Consider the following 23,995-nt stretch of genomic DNA (forward strand, 5'->3'; position numbering starts at 1 on the left):
AAAACGGGGCAAAAATCCTTCTTTCCATCCAGTTTTAAAAATACACACGTGTCCCCCTCACCTGCAAATTCAACACTAGGTCCGCCTTTGCGAATGTCATCTAAGTTGCTCAGCTGTAGATCTACACTTCCTGAGTCACTGTCAGAAGCACAGGGGATCACTACTTCTTCTGTGCCACTGACCCTGGAAAGCAGAGAGGAAATTCAAAGGCTTAGTTTCCCAGAAGCGCCTTGGCCATAGCAATCTGTTAAAAGCCCAACTTATCCCCTTCCCAGAGAAGCATTTATTGATCATCAATCTAGACTGAGTAGCCTCCCCCGACCCCGATTCGGCTAATTTGCTTTCACAGTATTTGCTCATTATTGTGCCATCTATCAGACATCTTGTCCCCGATGCATTGCCAGCATCCAGGATGATGTCAATCTCCTATGGGAGTGATGGGTAGGTGGGCGAATGAGGACACACTGCGGTACGACGGTCCTACCTTTGCTTGGATTACGTTTGTCCTATGGCTTATAATTCCTTTCAGTATAGCATCCGGTTATTCATTTATTCCTGCTGGGGCAAGTCAGGGCTTCACATGTGCTAAGCACAGACTGTACCTTAGCCCAATTCTACCTCAGATTAATTAACTGACTCGTTTATTAATTTACATATTTTTGCAGTGCAAGGTATCAAGCCAGAGTACAGTTTATTCTAGGCAGGCACTCTACCAATGAGCTTTATCCCACGCTTCCAATTCGGTTATTTACAATGTTCAGGGGCTAATCATTTCTTCTGCTAAGAAGTAGGCTCCCTGCAGTGGAGGATCATAGGCCGCTCTGGATGTATTTATTTCAGCAGACTAGAGCAGTGACTGCACACGGTGATCCCGGCACTCTAGAGGATGAAACAGGAGGACTGCCATGCGGTCAGCCTGACTCAGGCTATGAAGTGAGACCCCATCATCTCAACAAAATAGAGCAAAAGGACAAAACAAGGAAGCTGCTGAGTGAAGGTTGATGTCTATATGCAGGTGAGGGCTGGCACAAGTAAGGTCAATAAAAATTAAGGTGGGGACAAAGCTTTTGTAAGTCAGGAGAGAAGAGGAAGGAGAACGGAAATGGAGAAGGATGACCTAGATCCAGGTGGTCTTGAATTGTCAAGGTAGTTGGGATGGATTTCTTTTTTTTTTTTTTTTTAAAGTTTTATTTATTTTTTATATATAAGTATACTGTAGCTGTCTTCAGACACACCAGAAGAGGGCATCAGATCTCTTTACAGATGGTTGTGAGCCACCATGTGGTTGCTGGGAATTGAACTCATGACCTCTGGAAGAGCAGTCGGGTGCTCTTAACCGCTGAGCCATCTCTCCAGCCCCCGGGATGGATTTCTATAGGCAAATTTATTTTATCTAGGTGGGCAGCTTGTATACTTATCAATTGGTTGTGAGTTTACTGTGATTGAGAATTTAACACATGAATCTGATTGATAAATTAAGTTTATTGAGTCATGATTTCACTGGGTTGTTGGGAGTATGAAGTGAGTTTGTGGCAGGGAGCCATGATAGGCTAGCCCATGCTGGACTTCTAGAGCCCTCATTTTACTGGTAGCTGGAACCAGAGAGTTCTTGGCTAGCAGAGAGCGGCTGGGAGAGATACTAATTAGAGATAAGTTGTAGTTAGTTCTATTTGACCCACGCTGGAACAGACCAGGGACCGCCCGGGTCAGAGAGTACCTTGAGGGCCAGCATGAAGCCCCTGAGATAAATTAGTGCTAGTTTCTATGGCCCGACCGAGCTGGAACTAGCGAGAGAGCCATCACCTGGGTCAGAGAGAGCCTGGGAGAGAAGTGTGGCGTGCTACATGCAGGAACGAGTTGAGACACTTTTTTTTTTTTTTTAAAGATTTATTTATTTATTATAGATGAGTATACTGTAGCTGTCTTCAGATGCGCCAGAAGAGGACATCAGATCCCATTACAGATGGTTGTGAGCCATCATGTGGTTGCTGGGATTTGAACTCAGGACCTCTGGAAGAGCAGTCAATGCTCTTAACTGCTGAGCCATCTCTCCAGCCCAAGACGCTTTTTTATCACAACAGCTGAGCAGCAGTATAATTCTATTAAGATGTTTCTGTGAGAGTGATGCATATGTAATATATGTGTATACCATAAACACACACACGAATATTGCAAAATGGATAGAAACATGGATTAAAGATAAATATCTATATAGTTTTTTTAAAAAGTTCTATTTTTAAACTGTCCATATTGCTTAAAATTTTAATGAATTAAATTTTTTAGATAATTAAAATTTAATGAATTAAACATTGTCATGTGTTGACAATGACATGGAGCAAACAATCCTATAGATTGCAGTGGTACAATTACTTTGGCAACAATTTATCGTTAAGTAGTAAAGTTTAAAGTGTATATACTCTATGACTCACTATTCTACATCTAGGAATGTATTCTGGTAAAACGTATACATGTGTGCCAGGGGTGTGAGGAGGAATATATAAGGATTTCACAGAAGTGGTCATGGTAAACAAACAGAGGTTAAAAAAAACCAAAACTGGGGTTGGGGATTTAGCTCAGTGGTAGAGCGCTTGCCTAGGAAGCGCAAGGCCCTGGGTTTGGTTCCCAGGTCCGAAAAAAAAAAACAAAAAAACAAAACCAAACTAAACCAAAACAAAACTCTGAGACAGCTGCTGACTTAGCATGAGCAGAACAGATGAACTCCCATGGTCACACAGTGAAGTACTATACAGCAAGGGAAAGGAGTGAGGCCAAGCAAGGTGGCCGATGTCTGTAATCTCAACAGCTGGGAACCTAAGATAGGAGTTTGAGGCCAGCCTGGGCCATAGAGACAGACTCTGGAACCGGTGAGATGGCTCAGCAGTTAAGGTGCCATGGTTGCTCTTCCAGATGTCCCAGAGTTCAATTCCCAGCAACCACATGGTGGTTCACAAAATCTATAGTGAATCTGATGTCCTCTTCTGGCCAACATATATGCAAACAGAGTATTCATACATTAAATAAATTTTGAAAACTGAAAAAATAAACTCTTAAAAAGACTATTTCTTTAAAAAATATTCTTTGAAAAGTCATTTGAAAAAGTATTCAATAACTTCCCTTTATAAGGAATATACAAAACTAATATGCTTTTTAAAATTATAATTATTTATTTTGTATGTATGTGTATGGATGGGTGCCTGTGTGCTATGTTGTGTATGTGTAGTCGTCTGGGGACAAACCGGGGGAGTTCTCTCTTTCCCCCATGTGGGTTGCAGGGATTGAATTCGGGTGAAAGAATGGGTGGCAGGTTCCTTTACCTGCTGAGCATCTTGCTGGACCGCAAACATTTCTCGACATCAGAAACACATGGTAAAACCCTGAGAAGAAGCCAGGGAGCACTTCAGTCTGAAGGGCTGGCATTTCCTCAGAGGCCAGGGAAAGGATGGAATGGGTACCAACAGAGAGAAGCCTTCCAGCGTGTCTTGTTTTAAAGGTCCTGCTGGTGCTGAGGCTCTGTGTTAGGAGTTACTTCCCTGCAAGGTGGCAAAGCCACTTAAGGAAGGAGGGTTTGTTCTCTGCTCAGCCCATCAAGGCAGGAAGACATGGTCATGGAGGGCGAGGCAACTGGTCCCAGGTGTCCACACTGAGGAGCAGAGAGCCTTGAATGTCTGTGCCACCTACATTCAAGGGGAGCCTTCCCTCTTCTGGTAAAGCTTTCTGGACACACCCTCATAGACACACCCAGAGGAGGGTTTCCATGGTGATTCTTTATCCAGACAAGTTGACAAGAACAACCACCAAACACAGTGGCAGTATCTTTTCCTCATTTGTTTCATAAAGACAATCTCATAGCTCAATTTTGAGAAATTCTTCAATAAACATACATACACGGATTTCCTTAATATAATTTTTTACTTATGTAATTTTTTAAAAAAGATTAACATTTTTATATGTATAGGTGTGTTTTTGTTTTTTTTTCAGAGCTGGGGACCGAACCCAGGGCCTTGTGCTTGCTAGGCAAGCGCTCTACCACTGAGCTAAATCCCCAACCCCGGGTTGTTTTATTTGTATATCTTTGTGCACTACAAGCCTGCACAGTACCTGCAGAGAGCGCAGAGGACATTAGATCATCAGGAACTGGAGTTACAGATGTTTGTGAGTGGCCATGTGGTGCTGGGAACGGAACCAGAGTCCTCTGAAGAGCAGCCAGGGTTCTTAGCTGCTGAGTCATCTTTCCGACCTCCTACGTTTTCTTTTTTTTAAAGTGTATGAAAGCATATCTGCCTACATGTATGTCTGGGTATACATACATGCTTAACTCCTGCAGGAGGTCAGAAGGGAACATCTCACTTCTTGGAACTGGAGTTAACAGTTGTGAGCCACCATACGGTTCTCTGCAAGATCAGCCCGTGCCCTAACTGCTGAGGGATCTTTCCGAAGCCTGATAATAATTTTTAGAAACACTCTATGAACGGAATGGTTGATTTGTATAGCTGACTTTTAAAGGAAATGCCAGTCTTTTAAAGAAACTTTCCAAAATGGAAATACTTATATTCCCAAAATGTATGCTAGATTTCTACTAGTAGTGAACAAGCACTTGGCTTGCTTTGTCAACGTCTGACGCTGTTGGACTTCGTTGTCTGGAGTGGGTGCTTGGCAGTGTCTGTGCATCTTCTCGTCTGTAGTGACAATAATGTCCTTCATGTTTCCAGTGCTTATTCCCGATTCTGAGCCTACATTTTCTTTGACGAGGTGTCTATTAAAGTTTTCTTGCCCATGTTTCTTACTGGGCTCTGCAGCTGATTGCTGGCATATGCATTTTGTTGTTTTTTTCTGAGACAGGGTCTCACTATGTAGCCCTAGCTGTCCTAGAATTCACCATGTAGACCAGGCTGCCCTCAAAATCACAGAGATCTGCCCGGCACTAAAGGCATCAGCCACCATACCTAGCTGTTGGTATGTGCTTTAGCAACAGACTCTCCAAGTGTGTGTGCGTGCGTGCGTGTGTTTGTGTGTGTGTGTGTGTGTGTGTGTGTGTGTGTGTGTGGTTGTTGTTGTTGTTGTTGTTGCAGGATATCTGATCACACTGTGAATCCTGAGATTCTGATGTTTACTGGAAAAACCTGTTTTCAGTTGTGGTATGACTCAGCCTTAACACACACCTTTAATCCAAGACTTTTCTGCTTGAATATTGTAAACATGAATAAAATTCAAGAAGTTGAGCAAGCAACCAGTTGACAGGAAGTGGACATAGTATTATTTTTAAAAAAAGGCATAGAGGGCTGGAGAGATGGCTCAGTGGTTAAGAGCACTGGCTGCTCTGAAAGAGGACTGGGTTTCAATCCCTAGCCACCCTATGGTTGGCTCACAACCATCTATAATGAGATCTGATGCCCTCTTCTGGCCTGCAGGTGTACATGCAGGCAGAACACTATACATAACAAAAATAAATAAATCTTAAAAAAGAAAAAGAGAGTTCGGTCCCCAGCTCTGGAAAAAAAAAAAAAAGAAAGAAAAAGAAAAAGAGAAAAACGTAGTAAGGAGGAGTCAGGAGGACAGAGAGAGAGATGCATGGTAAGTAGAAGGGAGGGACATTCAGTTTACAGGAGAATTTTTTTAGAGAGGGGGCATGGGGGCATTCCTGCTGGGAAGTCGCCTGAGGAGGAAGGTGCTTTCTCTGCCTCTCTGAGCCAGTAGGCTTTCACCCCAGGATCTGGCTCCCAAGTTGTCATTGGTAAAATTGAACAACTGAGATTTTGCTAAAAACAAACAAAACAGTGTTTCCCTTTTCTTCAGGGCTGGGAATCTAAGCCAGGGTCTGTCTGAGGCATATTAGGCAAATGCTCTACCAGTGAGCCCAGCCCTAAGTATAATTCTTAGGTGAATGCTGACAGCTCTCTTCATTTACAACAAAGCTGCAACAACAAACACATGGTCAGAGTATTCACAAGGCGAATGCTGCAGACACAACACCCTGCTTATGGTAGCCATGGCTGATAGCAAACTCATTTTTTTTTTTTTTTTTTTGGTTTTTTTTTTTTGGGCTGGGGGCCGAACCCAGGGCCTTGCGCTTCCTAGTGCAAGCCCCCTACCACTGAGCTAAATCCCCAACCCACTGAGCTAAATCCCCAACCCTGATAGCAAACTCATGATATGGCCGAGGGTAACTTCGAACGTCATATCTGACTGCCACTGTTTCATACATGCTGGGCATCACAGGCCTGTACCAGCATACCAGCTGTGACACATTTTAAGTTAACCTCTTTTAACCTTTCTTTCCTTCATCAGGTTTAGATAATCAAAGAAACAATAAATCAAGCTTGCTTTGCCATATATGCCATTTATAATGTAAATATTCCAAAAATCATGGCCAGAAATCAAGCTATCAATGTTACCCCTGGATCAAGGGTGTAGTGGCAGGTGTTCATCTCATCTCGGTAGATGGAATCTCTTGTGTTCTGTGTGGAAGCATCAATAAAGAGCTGATGGCCTATTCAAAAAAGACAGGAAAGAAGGAGTGGGAGTTCTGGTTGCCAGCTAGGATCTCTGGGAGTTAGACACAGGAAGTTTTACCTTGCAGACTCTGAGGAGAGAGACATATGAAAATGAGGGGAGGTAGAATAGAATGGAATAAATGGATTATATGTTATGAGCTAGTCGGGGAACAAGCCCAAGCTTATGGCCTAGGCATTTATTCATAAATGATTAGGTCTCAGAGTCATTATCTGGTAACAGGGGCAAGGTAGAAAAGACTGTGGTTATCCATTCCACAGTGAGGTGTCGCATACATATAGGCAATGACAGGTGCTGAGAAAATGGTAACGTGTAATATCAGGAATTGAAGACTTTAATTTTCAGCATATTTTCTTTCACTTTATGGCTGTGTAATGTAATGTCCTAAGTAGCTCTATTTAATCAATTTCCAAAATTCCAAAAATCTTAACAGCTGGCTTTCTCTTTGGCACACCACGGGCTTGTCTTATTACTGAATCGGTCGAGTTCTTCAAGTGTATTCTCATTCGGCATCACCCAATATCACTTTCTGGGATAATGAAAATATCTGTCCCGAGATTTCAAATTATAGTGCAAGATCCACCGGCCACCCTGACTGAGCCAGTGAGCATTTGAAGCACCCAGTAGCTGAGGAGATGAGGCTTAACCTTTTCTTAATTCCATTACGTTCAAAGAGAAAAAACAGCATAGGGCTAAAGACTACTGTATGGATGAGTGGTCCGCCCCTTTGCCCCCCACATAGACTACTGTATGGATGAGTGGTCCGCCCCCCTGCCCCCCACAGAGCTGAATGATATTTAGAGTGACACTAAAGAGAAGAAGCACTACTATATTGCGAAACTCTCCATGCTCACAATAGTTAATCATCAGACACTGAGGTTGTCATCAGAATGCATGGGCTGAACTATTTCCTTCCTTTTAAAGTACTATTAGTAGCACTTGACAAAATAATGATAAAGAGGGAATGAAATACTATATGTAGAATGCTTAGTAACGGAATAATGTATGTAGACTGCTTAGTGCTCTTTCAACCTATATTGTAAGTGCTCAGTAATCGGGGCTACATATTAGTTCTGCCTTCCATTTCTGAGTCTGTTAAATTTGCAGATCAGTGCATCCCTCAACCCTCACCAGAGAAAACTTCTTCTTGGAGCAGACATCGATTAACACGGAGACCCGAAACTGATCAACACACAAAGAATAAGAGACCTTGGAAAAACAGCCCTAAATGGGATGTCTATATCATACCCCTTACCTCAGGGCTCGTGGGCATGGATCTATGTGGAAGAGGAGTAGGATTGTAAGAGCCAGGGGTGGTGAATGGCTTTAAATAAGCAGCTTTTTTCCAGACACAACCGGGGTGATGCAACGTGACCCCACGGAGATTGTGTCAGTATGCACAAGACCTGACGAAGACTCAAGATATACAAAACCCCAGCACAAAGAAGGGGGAGTGGGCACAAAAGGCCCACCCCTAGCCAAAAAGCTATCCATAACTGATAGGGGCTGGGAGAGGGAAAATCGGTTTTCTTCAATGGAGTAACTGGGTATATTAACCACTCTTTCGGGCAGGACTCTATGCTTAGTTTATTTTTTTATTTTAGAAAGAGAAAAACAGAGCATGAGTTGAATGGGCAGGGAGTTGGGGGAAGGAAATGAATATGGTTAAAATATATCGTATGAAATTCTCAAAAAAATAAAACATTTTAAAACGCTCCTCTCCGTTACCTGTAGAGCTCACAGGCTTGAAAACTGGATAAAACTCGCTCAACAGCCCGTTACTAACAATCTAAGTAATCCGTTAACCAAAATTTCCCGAAGTGGATAAAGTCACGTCACTAAAACGCTCCCCTCCCAACCGGACCCTTTTGATGGCTTTAAAATTGGCCGGGCTACGGGAAAGACCCGTGAGTGACAGCACGTCCGGCCAGTCACTGGCACTGGCCAATCAGAGGCGGCCCCGTATTAGGCCCGCCCCAAGGCCCGGCCCAATCGCGTCCGGGTGGCGGTGTGAGCAGGGCGGTTGAGAGTCGGTCGGTTCCAAGTGGGTCCCGGCGCGGGGGAGGCGCCGGGTTGGCAAGCAGGAACCGTGGACGCGGTTCGAACGCCACGACTGAACTCCCCGACATCGCGGCTGCTGGGAAGGGCCCTGCCAAGCGGGACCGTCGAGACTGACCTTTGCCGGGAGCCCATTCTTGCAAGTGGAGTGTGCCGCAGGTCCCTGGCGTCCCCTCCGGCGCGCTCTTGGAGCCACTTCCCGGAGCGGAAGTCTGCCTGTTCGGGCTCCGGTGGGACCTGCTCGGAGGAATGGCGCCGCCGGGTGAGGCGTTGCGCATGGCTCAACAGTGGGGCCCCGCGGCCGACACGCTTTGGGGAGCGGGGCGTTGCCCGCGGGAGGCTAGTGCGGACCACACGGGCGCCGGCTAGGCGCGGTTCCCCTCCCCTACGGGGCAGGGGCATGGGCACGGGCGCTTTCGAGGTTGAGCGTGTGGCAGAGGGCTGCGAGCTGGTGAAGTGCCGGGGACCCGAAGGGTTGATGGTGGGGCGTGCAACGTGTGACTACGGGTCCCCGAGAGGCCCAGCGCGAGCCGGGGCTGCGCGGAGCTCGTGCCTGGCCTCCTCCATTCATTCCAATAGTACCGGCGGCCTACGGCCTGTCAAGGGAGCCACCCCTGGCATCGTGAGCGCTTTTGAGCATGTCACTGGACTTTCTTCCAGCTCTAGGTTCTTTTTCCCTGACAAGGACAGGAAAATCACAGCTCTGTCTTAAGGAGCCTAAAGCCTAGGGTATAGAGTGATACTAAGGGTGCAAACTTGTATCCGGCGACGTATTTATTGTGAGAACAGGAGCCAGGGACTTAACACCTTAGTGTCTCATCTGGTATGCGCTTCGTTAAGAGTTTTGTTAAATGATACTTCTGTGCTTGCATTTAACAGCGCTGGGCAAAATTCAATGCTTGGCAGATTGTGTGTGGACAGGTCCAGAATCTTAGTGTATTCTTTTTAAAAGGACTATTTGGGCGTATATCCTATTCCCGATGGCCGATGAGTAGTTGAAATCCCATGGGACTAGAGTGAACAAAACTTGCTATCTCACTATTTGATTTGTTGGCAAAGTGGTTAAAGTCAGAACTTGTATTGAAGCTGAAGTTTGAGTCTCGGTTATGTGTCTTAGGACAGAAATAGGTACCTATTTACAAACCTTAAATTTTTTTTCTTTATTTAGATAGGATCTAGGGATCTGGGAGATGGTTCAGTGCAACTTGTGAATCTGAGTTCAAATATAGCACTGGGTATGACTGACTACATGTGCATGTAACCCCAGCATTGGAGGGCAGAGACCAGCAGATCCTAAGAGGTAACCATCTAGTCTAGCCAAAATGGTTCTAGTTCCGTGAAAAGATCCTGCCTCAAGGCACAATGGCATAGAGCAACATAGTCATCCTATGTTTTCTCTGGCCTCTGCATGCTTGTGTACTGGCATACACTTACATGCATGCACCACAACACACACAAAATAGGTAGGGTCCTACTGTGTAGCTGGGGCTCCAGCTCAAACTCACCACCTCTGTTTCCCCAGTCCAGGAGTGACAGGTATGGAATGGTTTATAAACCATTTCTTGACTTGTAAAATGCAGAAGATACCTACCTCACTGGAAGGATTAAAAACTGGTGCAGTGTATGGGAAGAATTCAGTGTAATTTGAGCCTACCCATCCATTGAGTGTCGACACATTAGTCAGAAAAGTTGCTACTGTGCTTAAGTTGTGGTAGAAAAGATTCAGATTCTGACACAGAGGCTGTTAGGGGTATTTACAATTTAGCTGGAGGAGAGGCGATCACAGTCACTCACTACATCACATCTCTGATTGCCCCACTGGTCACTGGGGATTTTGCCAAATGCCTTGATGTCTCTTTGTCTACATCCTCTTAGCATTAGCAATTCTGATAGGTTTTAACTAACCCTCCCACACCCCCTTCACCCCTACTTAGGTTAGTATAACACAGTATCATCCTCCACAAAGTAGTCCTGTTAAAATACTTGTCAAATTGCCTCCCTACTTAGAACTTTGCTGTGGTCTCCTTCTTGCTTGGTTAAAAACCAGAGCCCTTTCAGTTGCCTATTGGGCCCTTTGGATAGGCTTCTGCTCCCTGTCACTATATAAGCTCCCCATTCAGTCTTTGTATCTAGTTTTCTTTCTTTCTTTCTTTTTTTCTTTCTTTTGTTTTTTTAAAGATTTATTTATTTATTATATATAAGTACACTGTAGCTGTCTTCAAACACACCAGAAGAGGGCATCAGATTTCATTACAGATGGTTGTGAGCCACCATGTGGTTGTTAGGATTTGAACTCAGGACCTCTGGAGGAGCAGTCGGTGCTCTTAACCACTGAGCCATCTCTCCAGCCCTCTTTCTTTTTTTTTTTTTTTTTTTTTTTATTTATTGGATTTTTTTTTATTCACATTTCAAATGTTATTCCCCTTCCTGGTTTCCTGTCTGTAAGCCTCCTATCCCAAAGTGTATCTGTCCTCACTCTGGTCTCTGCTTTCAGGTCTGCAGCTCAGTATCCTTGTTCTCTGCATACAAACCTGTTCCTCCCAGGATACCCATTCTATCCTTTATTTTCTCCTCAGTGCCTCTGCTTTCCAATGTAATACATCATGGTTCTTACCTTTTTTTTTTTTTCTTCACTAAAATGTAATTTGAGAATGGAGGTTTCCTAGCTGTGTGTTTATTTTTAACAACTAAAATAGTGCTTGGGGTTCAATTCCCAGCACTGAGGGAAAACAAGGCCATGAGCATTCAGTCAGTATGTTGGTGACACTACACATTATAGACTCTTTGCTTTCTTAGTTTAGGGTTAGGGGCTTAGAGGTTCTGTGCACCAAACCCAGGAGCGCATCCTACACCAAGCCACCACCTCTACACATACTGGCCTTTAGCTTTTTGAAGAGTTTTCATATTTAGGCTGACAGATACACAAAGACTTAAATGAAACTACTGTCCATAGAGGAATGATTCTGAGTTGTACATCTTTTCAGCATTCTCAAAGAAGGAAGGAAGGAAGGAAGGAAGAAAAGAAAAGAAAAAAGAAAGACAGACACAGACAAACAATAGTAGGGGGTCTGTCAGGATGACTCCTGAAGTTAAGGTTCTTGTCAGTGAGCCTGACTGATGAGATGACCTGAATCCGATCTTCAGGACCTATATGTTTTCTAGGTAAAACTAAGTGCAAGTGTTCCTCTGACCTCCATATGTGCACACTCCCCACCCCAATTTAATTCAGTTCTTTTGAGTGGAGTGTGAAGTCTGTAGTGTTCACTGTTGAGTCCAAGATTGGCCATGCGTAAGCTACTGCAGTCCTTAGTGGTCATTGTCCAGTAATGTCTTTAAGGGACTCCAACTCAGATTAAACGAGCATTCAGTATGTTGATGACACTACGCATTGTAGACTCTGCTTTCTTAGTTTAGGGTTAGGGGCTTAGAGGTTCTGTGCACCAAACTAGGGAGCGAATCCTACACCAAGTCACCACCTCTTTGCATACTAGTTTAGGCAAAGGATTTAACCTTATGATTGCTTTATAATGCTTGTAACTTGGGTGACAGACGATTCATTTTTTCATGACATAGCCTATTCAAAAATGCCCTCTTTTATTTTTAATGAAAGACAGACAGATGCTGTTCCTACAATTTCTTCCTGTCCCCTAGGGCATAACAGACAGGACTGGTTTTTTTTATCCATTTATTTGTAAAGTATTTATTCCCTGCATTCCATGTACCTGGTAGTCTATAGGACTTGGAAATACCGAGGTATTCATGAGAAATAGTCTTCACCCTCCAGGGGCTTACAGTTTAGCCGAGAAATCAGCCCTTATACTCTTAGTTATGGAAGATGCTGTTAGGTACAGTATAGAGTGTGCTGAGTGGCTACAGTGTCACCCACAGTAATGGAAGCATCAACTGAGACTTCTCATAGTACTTGTTAAGTCTCTTTACCTTAACTTATGACAGGCCCAGGGATGACACTGTTGTCACCTGCTTTACGCCAGAGGAGGCTGAGACAGTAACTTGGCTGTGGTTCCTGTGTAGCACAGAGGCTTGGTCCTTCATTGTACGGTCATCTATTCAGGGAAAGCTTGGTTTCTTAATTTATTTTTATTTTAATGTGAGTATAGGTGTGCCATGTGTGCACCTGATGCCCTGGGAGGCCAGAAGAAGGCATCAGATCACTTAGATTTGGAGTCACAAACAGTTGTGAGCCACCATGTGAGTGCTCGGAACTGAACTCCAGTCCTCTGGAAGAGCAGTAAGTGCTCTTATCCATTGAGCCATTTCTTCAGTCCCCCTGGAAAAGCTTCTTAAAGATGCTTAAGCTGATACCTGAAGGACAAGTTATGCAAAGTTGAAATTAGGGAAAGCGTCAGTTGGTGTGGGTGAGGAAGGTGTCAGGTTGAGGAGACAAGATAGGAGGATTCAGCTTTGGTTCTGTCCTGGGAAGTTTTAAATGGGAATGGTGTGGTCTTGTTCTTCAGATTCCTCGAGCTTGCATGAAAGATTGTCCTGGTGGTTGAAGATGGGGTCACCATTCCCCTCTAGAGGCTAAACTTGTGTTCTCCACCCATCCCCACATGGTTGGGATCCCAGCCCTGGGGCATCATTGTTGGGATTGTGACTAGGAGTGGTATGGTGTGTACTTAATAGTCATTTTCCTCAGGTTCAAGTGCTGTCTTCCTGTTGGCTCTGACAATCACAGCCAGCACCCAGGCTCTGACCCCCACCCACTACCTCACCAAGCATGATGTGGAAAGACTGAAAGCCTCACTGGATCGCCCTTTCACGAGCTTGGAGTCTGCCTTCTACTCCATTGTGGGACTCAACAGCCTTGGGGCACAGGTGCCAGATGTCAAGGTAAAGTAAAGCGCCTTTCTCTGTTCTGTGTTTGAGGAGACTCTTAATCTCTGGACAGTGTTCCTCTTGGACACTTTAAAACAAACTCTTGCTGGTGTGAAGACAGTTAGGTTAATGTAACAAATATTTCTGTCAGTCTGATGCGTGTAGGGGCATGTGGTTGTTTCTGGGGGAAAGGAGAGCTAGCAAGAGCCTTTAGAAGCTTCCAGAACTCTATGAAACTGCACAATGCAACATGGATTTGGTTTGTGTACTTCTAAATGTTTTTAGATTTACTTATTTTATGTGTAAGAGTTTTGCCTATATGTATGTGTATCACGTGTGCTTTGTGAGCAAGAGCCCAGGAGAGGGCATCAGATCCCCTGAAACCGGAGTTGCAGATGATTGTGAGGCTGTTTGGGGCCTTGGAACTGAACCCTGGCTCTCTGCAAGAGCAGTTAGTGCTCTTAGCCACTGAGCCATCTCCCCAGCTCCATAACATGTGTTTGAAAAGTGCTAGGTGCATGGCTAACAACTTACACGGGAGCTCAAGGTGGAAGACTCACGTGCATTAATCAGCAGTAGTAATGTGTTGGGCAATTTGGATGTATTTTATTTTCAGTAAGCAGAATACGTTGCAATTGAAATGTTTTCTGGGTTTAGGGTGTGTGTATTCATTACAAAATCATGGACAGTTAGGCTAAAACATTTTTCCTGAGTATTTCTTAGTTTTCTATGACTTCATAATAAATTACCATAAATTAATATTTAAAAACCACCCATTTGTGTGACTAAATTGACTCAATGAGTAAAGGTACCTGCCACCAAATCTGGTGGCCTTGGTGAGTTCGGTTCCCAGGACTGCCGTGGTGGAGGAAGGACGAAACTCCTGCAGGTTGTCTGTGACAAAGGTCAGACTGAGGCTGCCAGGCTTGGCAGCAGGCGCCCTGGCTGGCTTAGCCATCGCTGATCCAGCACTGCTGCGCACCATGGTCCGCTTCCTTGGTCTGTCAGTGCGTATTTGAGGTAGTCTCTGCATCACAAACAACGAATGCCCATTTATGCTATTTCCTTCTTGCTCAAGAGTCACAGTGTAGCTGGGTGAGGTGGTGCACCCCCTTCCCAGCACTTGGGAAGCAGAAGTGGGACGATCTCTTGAGTTAAGGTCAGCCTGGTCTACATAGTGAGTTCCAGGCTAGCAGGGGCTGCGTGAAAGGCCCTGTCTCAAAGTGGGGTGTGGGATATCACAGTGGGTACTATCTATTATCTAATGTCTCAGTTGTGCTTAGTTTCGTGGTTACTAGTAATAGAGGTAAAGTTAATTTTGTCATGACCAGGACTGGGAATCCTTGACAGTGTCTTTTAATTCAGTGCTCTGTGTGTGGAGATGGGGTGGGGTAGGGGGACGACACCCTTCTTCTTGGCTTTCTGGCATGATATATTGTATCCTGGGCTGGAATCAGTATTACTTGTTGAGAACTTTGTATGGCCGTGTTCTTTTGAGTTATCTTCATGTGTCTATATTGTCAGAAACCTTCCCCTATAAACAGCGGAGAAAACAAGACCTGGAAGAGTTTAATCACAAATGTCTGCCAGTGGATCTGAATGGAGAAAGGTGACAGACTGGTTCCAACAGTCACATCTGTGTTGAAGCTTGTTTTTGTAAATGAGGGTTTATTGAAATACAACTACACCCATTTATGTACATATGACCTACTGCTGCTCTGTACCTTAACAACATACCGAGTAGTTTCTAGACGGTCTGGCTGCAAGTCCCAAAATGGTCATCGGCCCTTTATAGGAAACATTTGCTAATCCCTGCAGTCTAGGATTCAGCTTATTCAGATTTCCCCTTATAGTTATCCCTTGTTTCTGCCCAGTGCTTTCTTCTTGTGTGTGACTATATTAAGGAAGCAGACTTTTCCTCATGGTCTTGTGAATTCTTTTTTTTTTTTTTTTTTTTTAAGATTAATTTATTTTACATATGAATACAATGTCACTGTCTTAAGACACACCAGAAGAGGACATCGGATCCACATTACAGATGGTTGTGGGACCTCTGGAAGAGCAGTGCTCTTAACCACTGAGCCATCTCTCCAGCCCCAGTCTTGTGAATTCTTTAAAGAACCACTGTCTTTTTTTTTTTTTTTTCCCCCGGAGCTGGGGACCGAACCCAGGGCCTTGTGCTTGCTAGGCAAACGCTCTACCACTGAGCTAAATCCCCAACCAGTCTTGTGAATTCTTAAAGTGAATTATTTTAGCCTGAAAGGAAGATCACAGGCATCAGTCAGTTCTTTCTGTGGAAAGAGGGTTATATTATGTAGCCCATCGGTAGTATGAAAGTGAAATCAGACAGTGCCATAGAGCACCTCCCCACCCTCACACCCACACCCACACCCAGGGTAGCTGTAGTTATCATTGTTAATATTGAGGCATGTTTTTATCCTGTTCATAACTGATCCAAGCGAGTTCAGACAGTGCCTAACACAGACACTGGTGTGCTGTATTAGTGCTTCAGTGCTGCCGTCTTTCCTCAGAGTGTGGGGGTCCCTGAGGAGAGAGTTGACAACTTGGGGAACATGCAGTAGAGCGGTGGCAGCTACAGAGGTTTGGTATTGTAAAGTGTAGCAAATGAGGTTGGGATGTTAGATTAGTGTCAAATTTTAGTAGGATCAGAGTGCAGGAGGGTTTGTGAATCATCAGATCTGTGTTCGAGGCACACATTCCTCTACAGATGTTCTTTGCTGGCATTGAGAGTCTGAGGGGACATTGATTAGGGTTGAAGGTGTGAATTGAGCTGGGATTGCATGGAAAGAAGACAGGTCAAAAGACAAGGGTGGATGGTGTTTGAAATAAGACTTGAACTTTTTGCATGCATTATGGGTTATCAGTTGAAGGAGAGGTATTGGAGCCTCTATAAAGTGTGGGGCTCACTAGTGGAATGTCTGCTAGGAGTTGGTGTCTAGGGCAGCTGGATAGAGGTACTGGAGAGTGCAGCAGGCATTGTGTGTGGAGACTGGGCTGAGTGGCAAAGGACGTGTCTGCACAGTGTGAGGTCTGAGAAGGCCAGAGGTCTGGGAGTCGATGCTAGAGTGCTGAGGGAGAAGGCGGCAAGGAAGAGCCATGTGGGGTGTGGTATCTGACTCGGTTAGGAGGCTGGAGAAGAAAGGTAGAAGAGAGCATGGGTGCTCTTTGCTCAGGAGGATGCTGGGGTCCTTGGGGTTTTTACAAGGGGCACAAAGATATGGGGTGTGTAGGCACCAGATGTGTGGAATGGTTCTCAGCCTCCAGTTGGTAGGGTGTCTGGAATGTGGAGAGCAGCTACAACTGTAGTTATATGTAATGCGTATTCCCTAGAAGAGCCAGCTCAAGTCCCAACCCTGAAACAGAGGGGCACTCACTGAGGGGCCTGGGCGGGTGTTAGGAAGTTTCCCCACTCCCACTGCTGTTTGAAGACACTGAACATTCTTGCCCTTGACCCTGATTGTCCCTGTAACATTAGAGCAGGTCCAATGCTGAATCTACTTCAGAACAGGTCATTTTAGCAGCCTCTTAGAGAAGAGGGCACAGCCAGGCCATCTGGCTTTGAAGGTGAGCTCTCCCACTTAGGAATGACCTTGGTTCCCCTGCTTTGCTTCTCCGGATCTTGGTCTAATTCTCTGTGGACTTAAGACAGTAGAAGTGTCCATGCGTAGGGTCGTTTGAGGATGGAACAAGAAATCCCCAAGAGGCATCAGATCGCCACTTTTGAAGTGGGGAAGGCGGTACCTTACCTGTGGGGGCCTGATGCTGTCTTTTCACTTATAAAGCACCAGAGGGCAGCAGAGCACTTCTTTGTTGTGTGTGGCGTTTCCTTCATGAAAGAACCAGTTTCCTTCAGATCCCAATTTATAGAAGATGAAGGGTTTTTTCCCTTTCTTTTTCCCTCTGATTCTTTCAAACTGCACTAAAGTTGAAACTCATTTGTTTTGAGGATCGTAAATTTTGTTCCTAACGGTTTTCAAAGGATTCGTTTTGGTTTGAGTGACCCAGGCCGTTAGTGAGACATGACATAATGCAGCTCAGCTGTTGGGGGAAGGCACCAAGCAGTATCATGGCCACTCCTGCTCCCTAGTCCATTTCCCAGAGGTCCCTGCTTTTTCTTCTCTGTGATTTAAGGATCATATTCCAGGACTTGAGCAAGTTAGGCAAGCATTCTTTTTTTTTTTTTTAAGAATTATTTATTTATTTTATGTATGTGAGTACACTGTTGCTCTCTGCAGACACACCAGAAGAAGGCATCAGATCCCATTGCAGATGGCTGTGAGCCACCATGTGGTTGCTGGGAATTGAACTCAGGACCTCTGGAAGAGCAGTCCGTGCTCTTTTTTTTTTTTTTTTTTCTTTTTTTTGGGGCTGGGGACCGAACCCAGGGCCTTGCGCTTCCTAGGCAAGCGCCCTACCACTGAGCTAAATCCCCAACCCCAGCAGTCCGTGCTCTTAACCACTGAGCCATCTCTCCAGCCTTAGGCAAACATTCTATCTCTGAACAGCATCTCCAGTGCCAGAAGCACCCACTTTTGGCTGGGTTGGCCATAAAAGTTTAAATAGCTGAGGTTTTAGGGTTTTTGTTTCGTTTTTTTTTTTTTTTGAGACAGGGTCTTTCTGCAGAGCTCTGTGACTATCCTTGAACTCACTATGTAGACCAAGCTGGTCTCGAATTCTCAGCCTGTCCCTGTGTTCTGACTATTGGGATTAACAATATGTGCTACCATGCCTGGCAGTTATATTATACTGTCTGATTCAAGGTGTTTAGCGATGTAACTTGTCTTCCTTATAGTTCAGTGGGACAGAAGTGGTTGGATTTTGTTTTGTGCTCACTTACTGTGATGGAAGCAATGTTCTCGGCAGCCAGCACTGACTACCTGTGGCAAGTGCTTTGGGAAACAGGGCAAGAGTGGACTGTGGCCTGCCATGGATGAATGTCATCAAAGGCCACATGGGACAGGCACATCTGGGCAGAGGTGAAGGGAGGACCTCATTTGGTAGACAGGAGAGACAAGGAAAATGGATGGGGGTAGGTAATCCGAGGACAGGAAAATTGTTCAACTGGCAAATTCAGGAGATTAAGATTCTGGGGTCTGAGGTGGCCTTGCTGATGATACGCCACTCGGACATTTTGTGCTGTGTTGGCAACTTTGGATCTTCTCTGGACATGATGGTGACCACAAGGGCTTTAATAGCAAAGCAACATGGGTCCTTGTACAGAGTAGATTGCACGCCTGGAAGCAGTTAAAAGAGGGCTGTAACAATGAGGTGAGAGGGGAGAAGGACCTGCCCAGGGCAGTGATGGGCCAGGGGGTGGAAAGGAAGCAGACTGGGTAGCCTTGGGGGGAAGGGAAGCGTCAGCCACAATTCCCAGCTCTGGCTTGGGTGGTGAGATGCGTGGTAATGTTTGGGCCTGAGCCAGGAAGAAGAGATGCTTTAAAGTCACTTTAGATTGTCTCACATGGCTTCAGAGCCGTGACACTGGGAAACTTGCCATCAGGGGACACTTAACTCTGCCATCCTCACAGGCAGTCCCAGTTCCTTTTCCTGCTAAAGGAGAAATGGTACTGTCTTGGAGGACCTCATGCTCATCAAAAGGAAGAGCATTGTGACACCCAGCACAGGGCACAGCCAGAGCGGGACATTTGTTAAGTGGTTTTCACCCTCTTCAGCCTTGCTGTTCCTTGTGTGAAGTCAGCAGTTTGGGGTAGTAGTGTCCTGTGGAAAATAACTATTGACAAACTACACCAGAGCAGTCCTCACTTTGAGCCTCCATAGATGGGTTAGGATTTTATTTTGCAGCCTACACTTTCACCTTTCCTAGTTACTGCATTATGTCACCGCTTATCCTTGACTTTCTCCTGTGTTTAGAAAGCGTGTGCCTTCATCAAGTCAAACCTTGATCCCAGCAACGTGGATTCTCTCTTCTATGCTGCCCAATCCAGCCAAGTCCTCTCAGGTTGTGAGGTGAGCCCAGGTTCCTACACTGCCATTTGTTTATTTGTTTGTTTGTTTGCAATAAAGAACATTTTTAAAGGGAACATAATGTCAGATTGTTAATATAATTTTAACAATGACGAACAGTTGGTGTGGGATAGAATTCCATCCACATAATTTTATTTCTATAAGAAAGGCTATTTCGGGTTGGGGATTTGGCTCCAGTGGTAGAGCACTTGCCTAGTAAGCGCAGGTTTTGTTTGGGTCCCCAGCTCTGAAAAAAGGAAAAAAAAAAAAGAAAGAAAGAAAAAAGAAAGTCTATTTCCCTTTAAATGTTCACTGTAATAGCTTTTAGATCACCTTTTCTTACAGTTCTTATCTCTCTTCTGGAAGGCCTTGAGGTTCCCTTTCCCTTCTCCTTTAACATTTATAAACACTCAGTGCGTCCTCACTTTAGATTCTATCTCACTTTAGATTCTATCTAGATCATTTTGTTGATCTAGATTACTTTAACTAGACAAGCAAAGCAACGTATTGTTGTCTTTCGAGAGGTTGTCTGAGTTAGGGTTTTCTATTGCTGAGATGAAATGCCATGACCAGAAGCAACTTGGAGTGGGAGTGGGGGGTCTGTTTGACTTGTACTCCACATCACAGTTCATCATCGAAAGTGGTCAGTGTAGGAACTTGAGGCAGGAACTGGAGAAGAGGGAATAGAGGATAGATGCTTACCTGCATTCCTCACGGCTTGCTCAGCCTGCTCTCTTATACACCCCAGGACCATCTGCCCAGAGGAGACACCGCCCACATCAATTTTTAATCAAGAAAACGGTCTATAGACTTGACTATATATGCCAGTCTTAGTGAGGCATTTCCTCAGTCAAGGTTCTGTCTTCCCAGGCAACTCTAGCTTCTGTCAAGTTGGCAAAAAAAATCAGTCAGAACAGAGGTGGTGTTGATGTTATGAACACTTGATTCTGGGTGCTGAGTGGACGTGGCCTTGGCAGCTATGCTCCTGCCGTGGTCTGTGTGCCTTCCACAAATTGCCGCAACCTGTTCTAACTGCCTGCCACTCCTTTCCTAGATATCTGTTTCGAATGAGACCAGAGATCTGCTTCTGGCAGCAGTCAGCGAGGACTCCTCCGTTGCCCAAATCTACCATGCAGTTGCTGCCCTCAGTGGCTTTGGGCTTCCCTTGGCATCCCGTGAAGCCCTTGGTGCCCTTACCGCTCGCCTCAGCAAGGAGGAGACTGTGCTGGCGTAAGTTGCCGGGTTAAAGACTGTGAGCTTCATTTGTGTTGGTTACCGACCTGAGAAGGTCATTCGTTTCTGCAGCACACATTTCTAGACATCTGCTGTGTGCCAGGTACTCTGCTAGATGTGACAGACACTGTTGTGATTGTAGGGTAGGGGGTAGGGGTGTGTTTGCAAGTGGAGGCCAAAGGTCAATAGCAGGTATCTTCCTTAGTCACTTTCCACCTTGGGCTTTGTTTCGTTTTTAAATTTTAGGCAGGTCTCACTATGTATACCTGGCTGTCCTGAAACTGTGCAGACCTGGCTGACCTTGAACTCACAGAGATCTACCTGCCTCTGCCTTCCAAGTGCTGGAATTATGGCATGTGCCATCACACTGGGCATTCTGACTTGTTTTTTGAGACAGGCTGGCTAATGAGCTCCAAGGGTCCTGCTTATACTGAGGTTACAGACACACTGCCTTCTCCATCTTTTACATGGGTGCTAGGAGTCTGAACTCATCACACTTGCATGGCAGCCATGTACCAACTAAGCCATCTCCCCAGCTCCAGTGACTAGCACTTGAGTTAAGGCAGCAAGGTCTGGTCCTCGGCCTTGTGGGACTCACACAGACATATCAGGCAGAGGGCAAGGGCTGAGGCAGGGTAAGCCCACCATCCACACAGACAGGTGGAAGCTGGGGCAAGGACTGAGGACAGTGAGCTGCATGCAGTTTGTGGTGAGGCTTGGCCTGGTTTGTTGCGGCTTTGGCACTAGGGGCTCTGTGAAGAACAGAATCTTACTGGATTCTTGAGTGTTGTGAGAAGCAGCATCTGTTGGGCACATGGGGTTCTGAGGGGATAACATTTTCTATAGAACAGAATCTGGTCCTCTGCAAAAGGCATAGGTGAGAAAAAGCACCTTACAGGAATGATTCACCCCACATGTGAGTGCATGCTTGTGTGTATGCAGATACTCTTGTGTGCGTGAGTAAGGAGGGCAGAGATTAATCAGGTGTTGCTCCTCAGGTGCAGTCCACATTGTTTTGAGACAAATTGTCTGGTTTTTGTTACTGTTGTTTTTGCAAGACAGGGTTTCTCTCTATAGCCCTTGCTCTCCTGGAACTCATTTTGTTCCTTCAGCTCCTGCCTTCAGGTTCCTGCTCTGTTTGAGTTCCCGCCCTGATCTCCTTTGATGATGAATTATGCTATGGAAGTGTTAGCCAAATAAACGGTCCTCCCTGAGTTGCTTTTGTTCATCGTGTTTTAACAGGTTGATGGTGCCAACTCCTCCTTTCAGAACACTGGGATTAGGGGCTGGAAATGGAGAGCAAAACACTTACCTACCATGCGCAAGGCCTGTACCATAGAAACTAAACCAAAAGGCCCTGTAGGAGTAGCTGAATGCTCATGGGGCTTCTCTCCTTACATTGTGACACTTCTGTTTTCTAACTTGGCATCTTAATAGAATTACCTTTCTGTGATGGGAATCTAAATTGTTTTGATCTTGACACAAGAAGACAGATTCTTGCTCTACATTCCCTGACACTTAAAACCACATGGGCTCAGGCATCCCTTAGGAATTACAGTGCTGAGGCTGCAGACCGTTTGACCACCAGGGGGCCTCAGCTGCCCTCATTTTACCCTGAGAACTGGTTTGTTCTCCATCCAGACATCTGCATTAACAGAAAAAAAAAAAAACCTAATTAAAAAAAAAAATGACAGGGTTGGGGATTTAGCTCAGTGGTAGAGCGCTTGCCTAGCAAGTGCAAGGCCCTGGGTTCGGTCCCCAGCTCCAAAAAAAAAAAAAAAAAAAAAAAAATGACATGTATATCTGTCACATTCCACCCTAGAATGTTTTCTTGTTATTGTTATTTAGGTAGGGGTGTGGGGTGTGTGTGTGTGTGTGTGTGTGTGTGTGTGTGTGTGTAGAGGAATGTGCACTGTGATATGTGGAAGTCAGAGGACAACCTTTTTTTTTTTTTTTTCTTTTCTTTTTTTTTTTTGGAGACAGATTCTATATAGTCCTAGCTGTCACTCTTTAGACTAGGCTGGCCTTGAACTCACAGACATCCACCTGCCTCTGCCTCTCGAGGGCTGCCATTAAAGATGCATACCAACATACACAACAAAATATAGAATATACTTTCTTATAGAATATACTTTTTTAAAAAAATCTTTTTCTTAAGATTTTATTTATTTTATGTATGTAAGTACACTGTCAGTACACTGTCACTGTTCATTACACTAGAAGAGGGCATCAGATCCCATTACAGATAGTTATAAGCCATCATGTGGTTACTAGGAATTGAACTCAGGACCTTTGGAAGAGCAGTCAGTGCTCTTAACCACTGAACTGTCTCTCCAACCCCTAGAATATCCTCTTAATAAAAATATGTGAGTAAAAAACAAAGAATGAAGTGCTGAATGTGCCACAGTATGGATGAGCCTCAAAAGCCAAAAAGAAAAGGTCACGGATTAGAGACTCTATCCAGTGGTAGAATGCTACGGGTCCCAAGAGCTGGAAACGGACGCTCGGCACCTTCCCAACAAGAGGACTACTACGTGACTCCATCTACGAGACTATCTAGAACAAACAATGTGTAGATTATGTTGCTGGGAGGTGGCTGAGGTGAACTCTGTAAAGAGAAACTGCTTAATTAATACTCTAGGACTGTATCTGGAACTCAGGGAAATGTTCTGTACATAAACAGATGTGGTGGTTGGACATTGTGACTATAGTAAATACCACTGAATTCACTTTATTTTGAATTTTGAGATTAAGGGGCTTAGTTGGTAGACTACTGTTGGAGGGCTGTAGTGGATAGAGTGCTCTCACAGCATGCTTGAGGTCCTGGATTTAATTCCCAGTACTACATAAAACAGGTATGTGGTATCCACCTGTGATTCCAGCACTCAGGAAGTAGAGGCAGGAGGACCAGGAATTTAAGGTCATCATCAGCAAATTTGAGGCCACCCTGGGCAACATAAGACCCATCTGCAAAAATTTTAAAAAGTGAAAGTTTTTTTTTTTTGTTTTTTGGGTTTTTTTTGGTTCTTTTTTTTTGGAGCTGGGGACCGAACCCAGGGCCTTGCGCTTCCTAGGCAAGTGCTCTACCACTGAGCTAAATCCCCAACCCCTAAAAGTGAAGTTTTAAACAGAGTAAATACTGATACATGTAGGTAGTATAAAGTCATTGCTCATAAGAATTAAGTATGTATTATGCTTGTATTCTCATAGAGAGAATACTAAATAAATGTTAGAAGAAAATAAGACTAGGTTTAAACTCAGTCTGTGCCTTTTCTGTCTCACAAGCCTGAGGGAGTGTCCCTGGCAGACCTTGCATCAGGATGCTGGGAGCACAGGTGGTGACTTAAGCACCATCTTGGCCTTGTGTGCTTTA

The 23,995-nt window shown here is 44.8% G+C and overlaps 2 protein-coding genes across 3 annotated transcripts in view; one reads left to right on the forward strand and one right to left on the reverse strand.

Moving 5' to 3' along the window:
- Mroh8 (maestro heat like repeat family member 8) overlaps positions 1 to 9,024 on the reverse strand; it is a 68,632-nt gene extending 59,608 nt beyond the window's left edge. The window contains exons 1-2 of the mRNA XM_032904628.1: positions 8,687 to 9,024; positions 62 to 183 (exon numbers count right to left, since the gene is read on the reverse strand). Coding sequence (XP_032760519.1) covers positions 62 to 183; positions 8,687 to 8,970 — 406 coding nt within the window. The 5' untranslated portion in view covers positions 8,971 to 9,024. The remainder of the gene's footprint in view (positions 1 to 61; positions 184 to 8,686) is intronic.
- Rpn2 (ribophorin II) overlaps positions 8,728 to 23,995 on the forward strand; it is a 46,007-nt gene continuing 30,739 nt past the window's right edge. For both annotated transcript variants that reach the window (XM_032904625.1, XM_032904626.1), the window contains exons 1-4: positions 8,728 to 8,830; positions 13,226 to 13,419; positions 19,297 to 19,392; positions 20,444 to 20,619. In XM_032904625.1, coding sequence (XP_032760516.1) covers positions 8,818 to 8,830; positions 13,226 to 13,419; positions 19,297 to 19,392; positions 20,444 to 20,619 — 479 coding nt within the window. In that variant the 5' untranslated portion in view covers positions 8,728 to 8,817. The remainder of the gene's footprint in view (positions 8,831 to 13,225; positions 13,420 to 19,296; positions 19,393 to 20,443; positions 20,620 to 23,995) is intronic.

This window comes from Rattus rattus, chromosome 5 (assembly GCF_011064425.1).
Source record: "Rattus rattus isolate New Zealand chromosome 5, Rrattus_CSIRO_v1, whole genome shotgun sequence".
NCBI classification, from domain to species: Eukaryota; Metazoa; Chordata; class Mammalia; order Rodentia; family Muridae; genus Rattus; species Rattus rattus.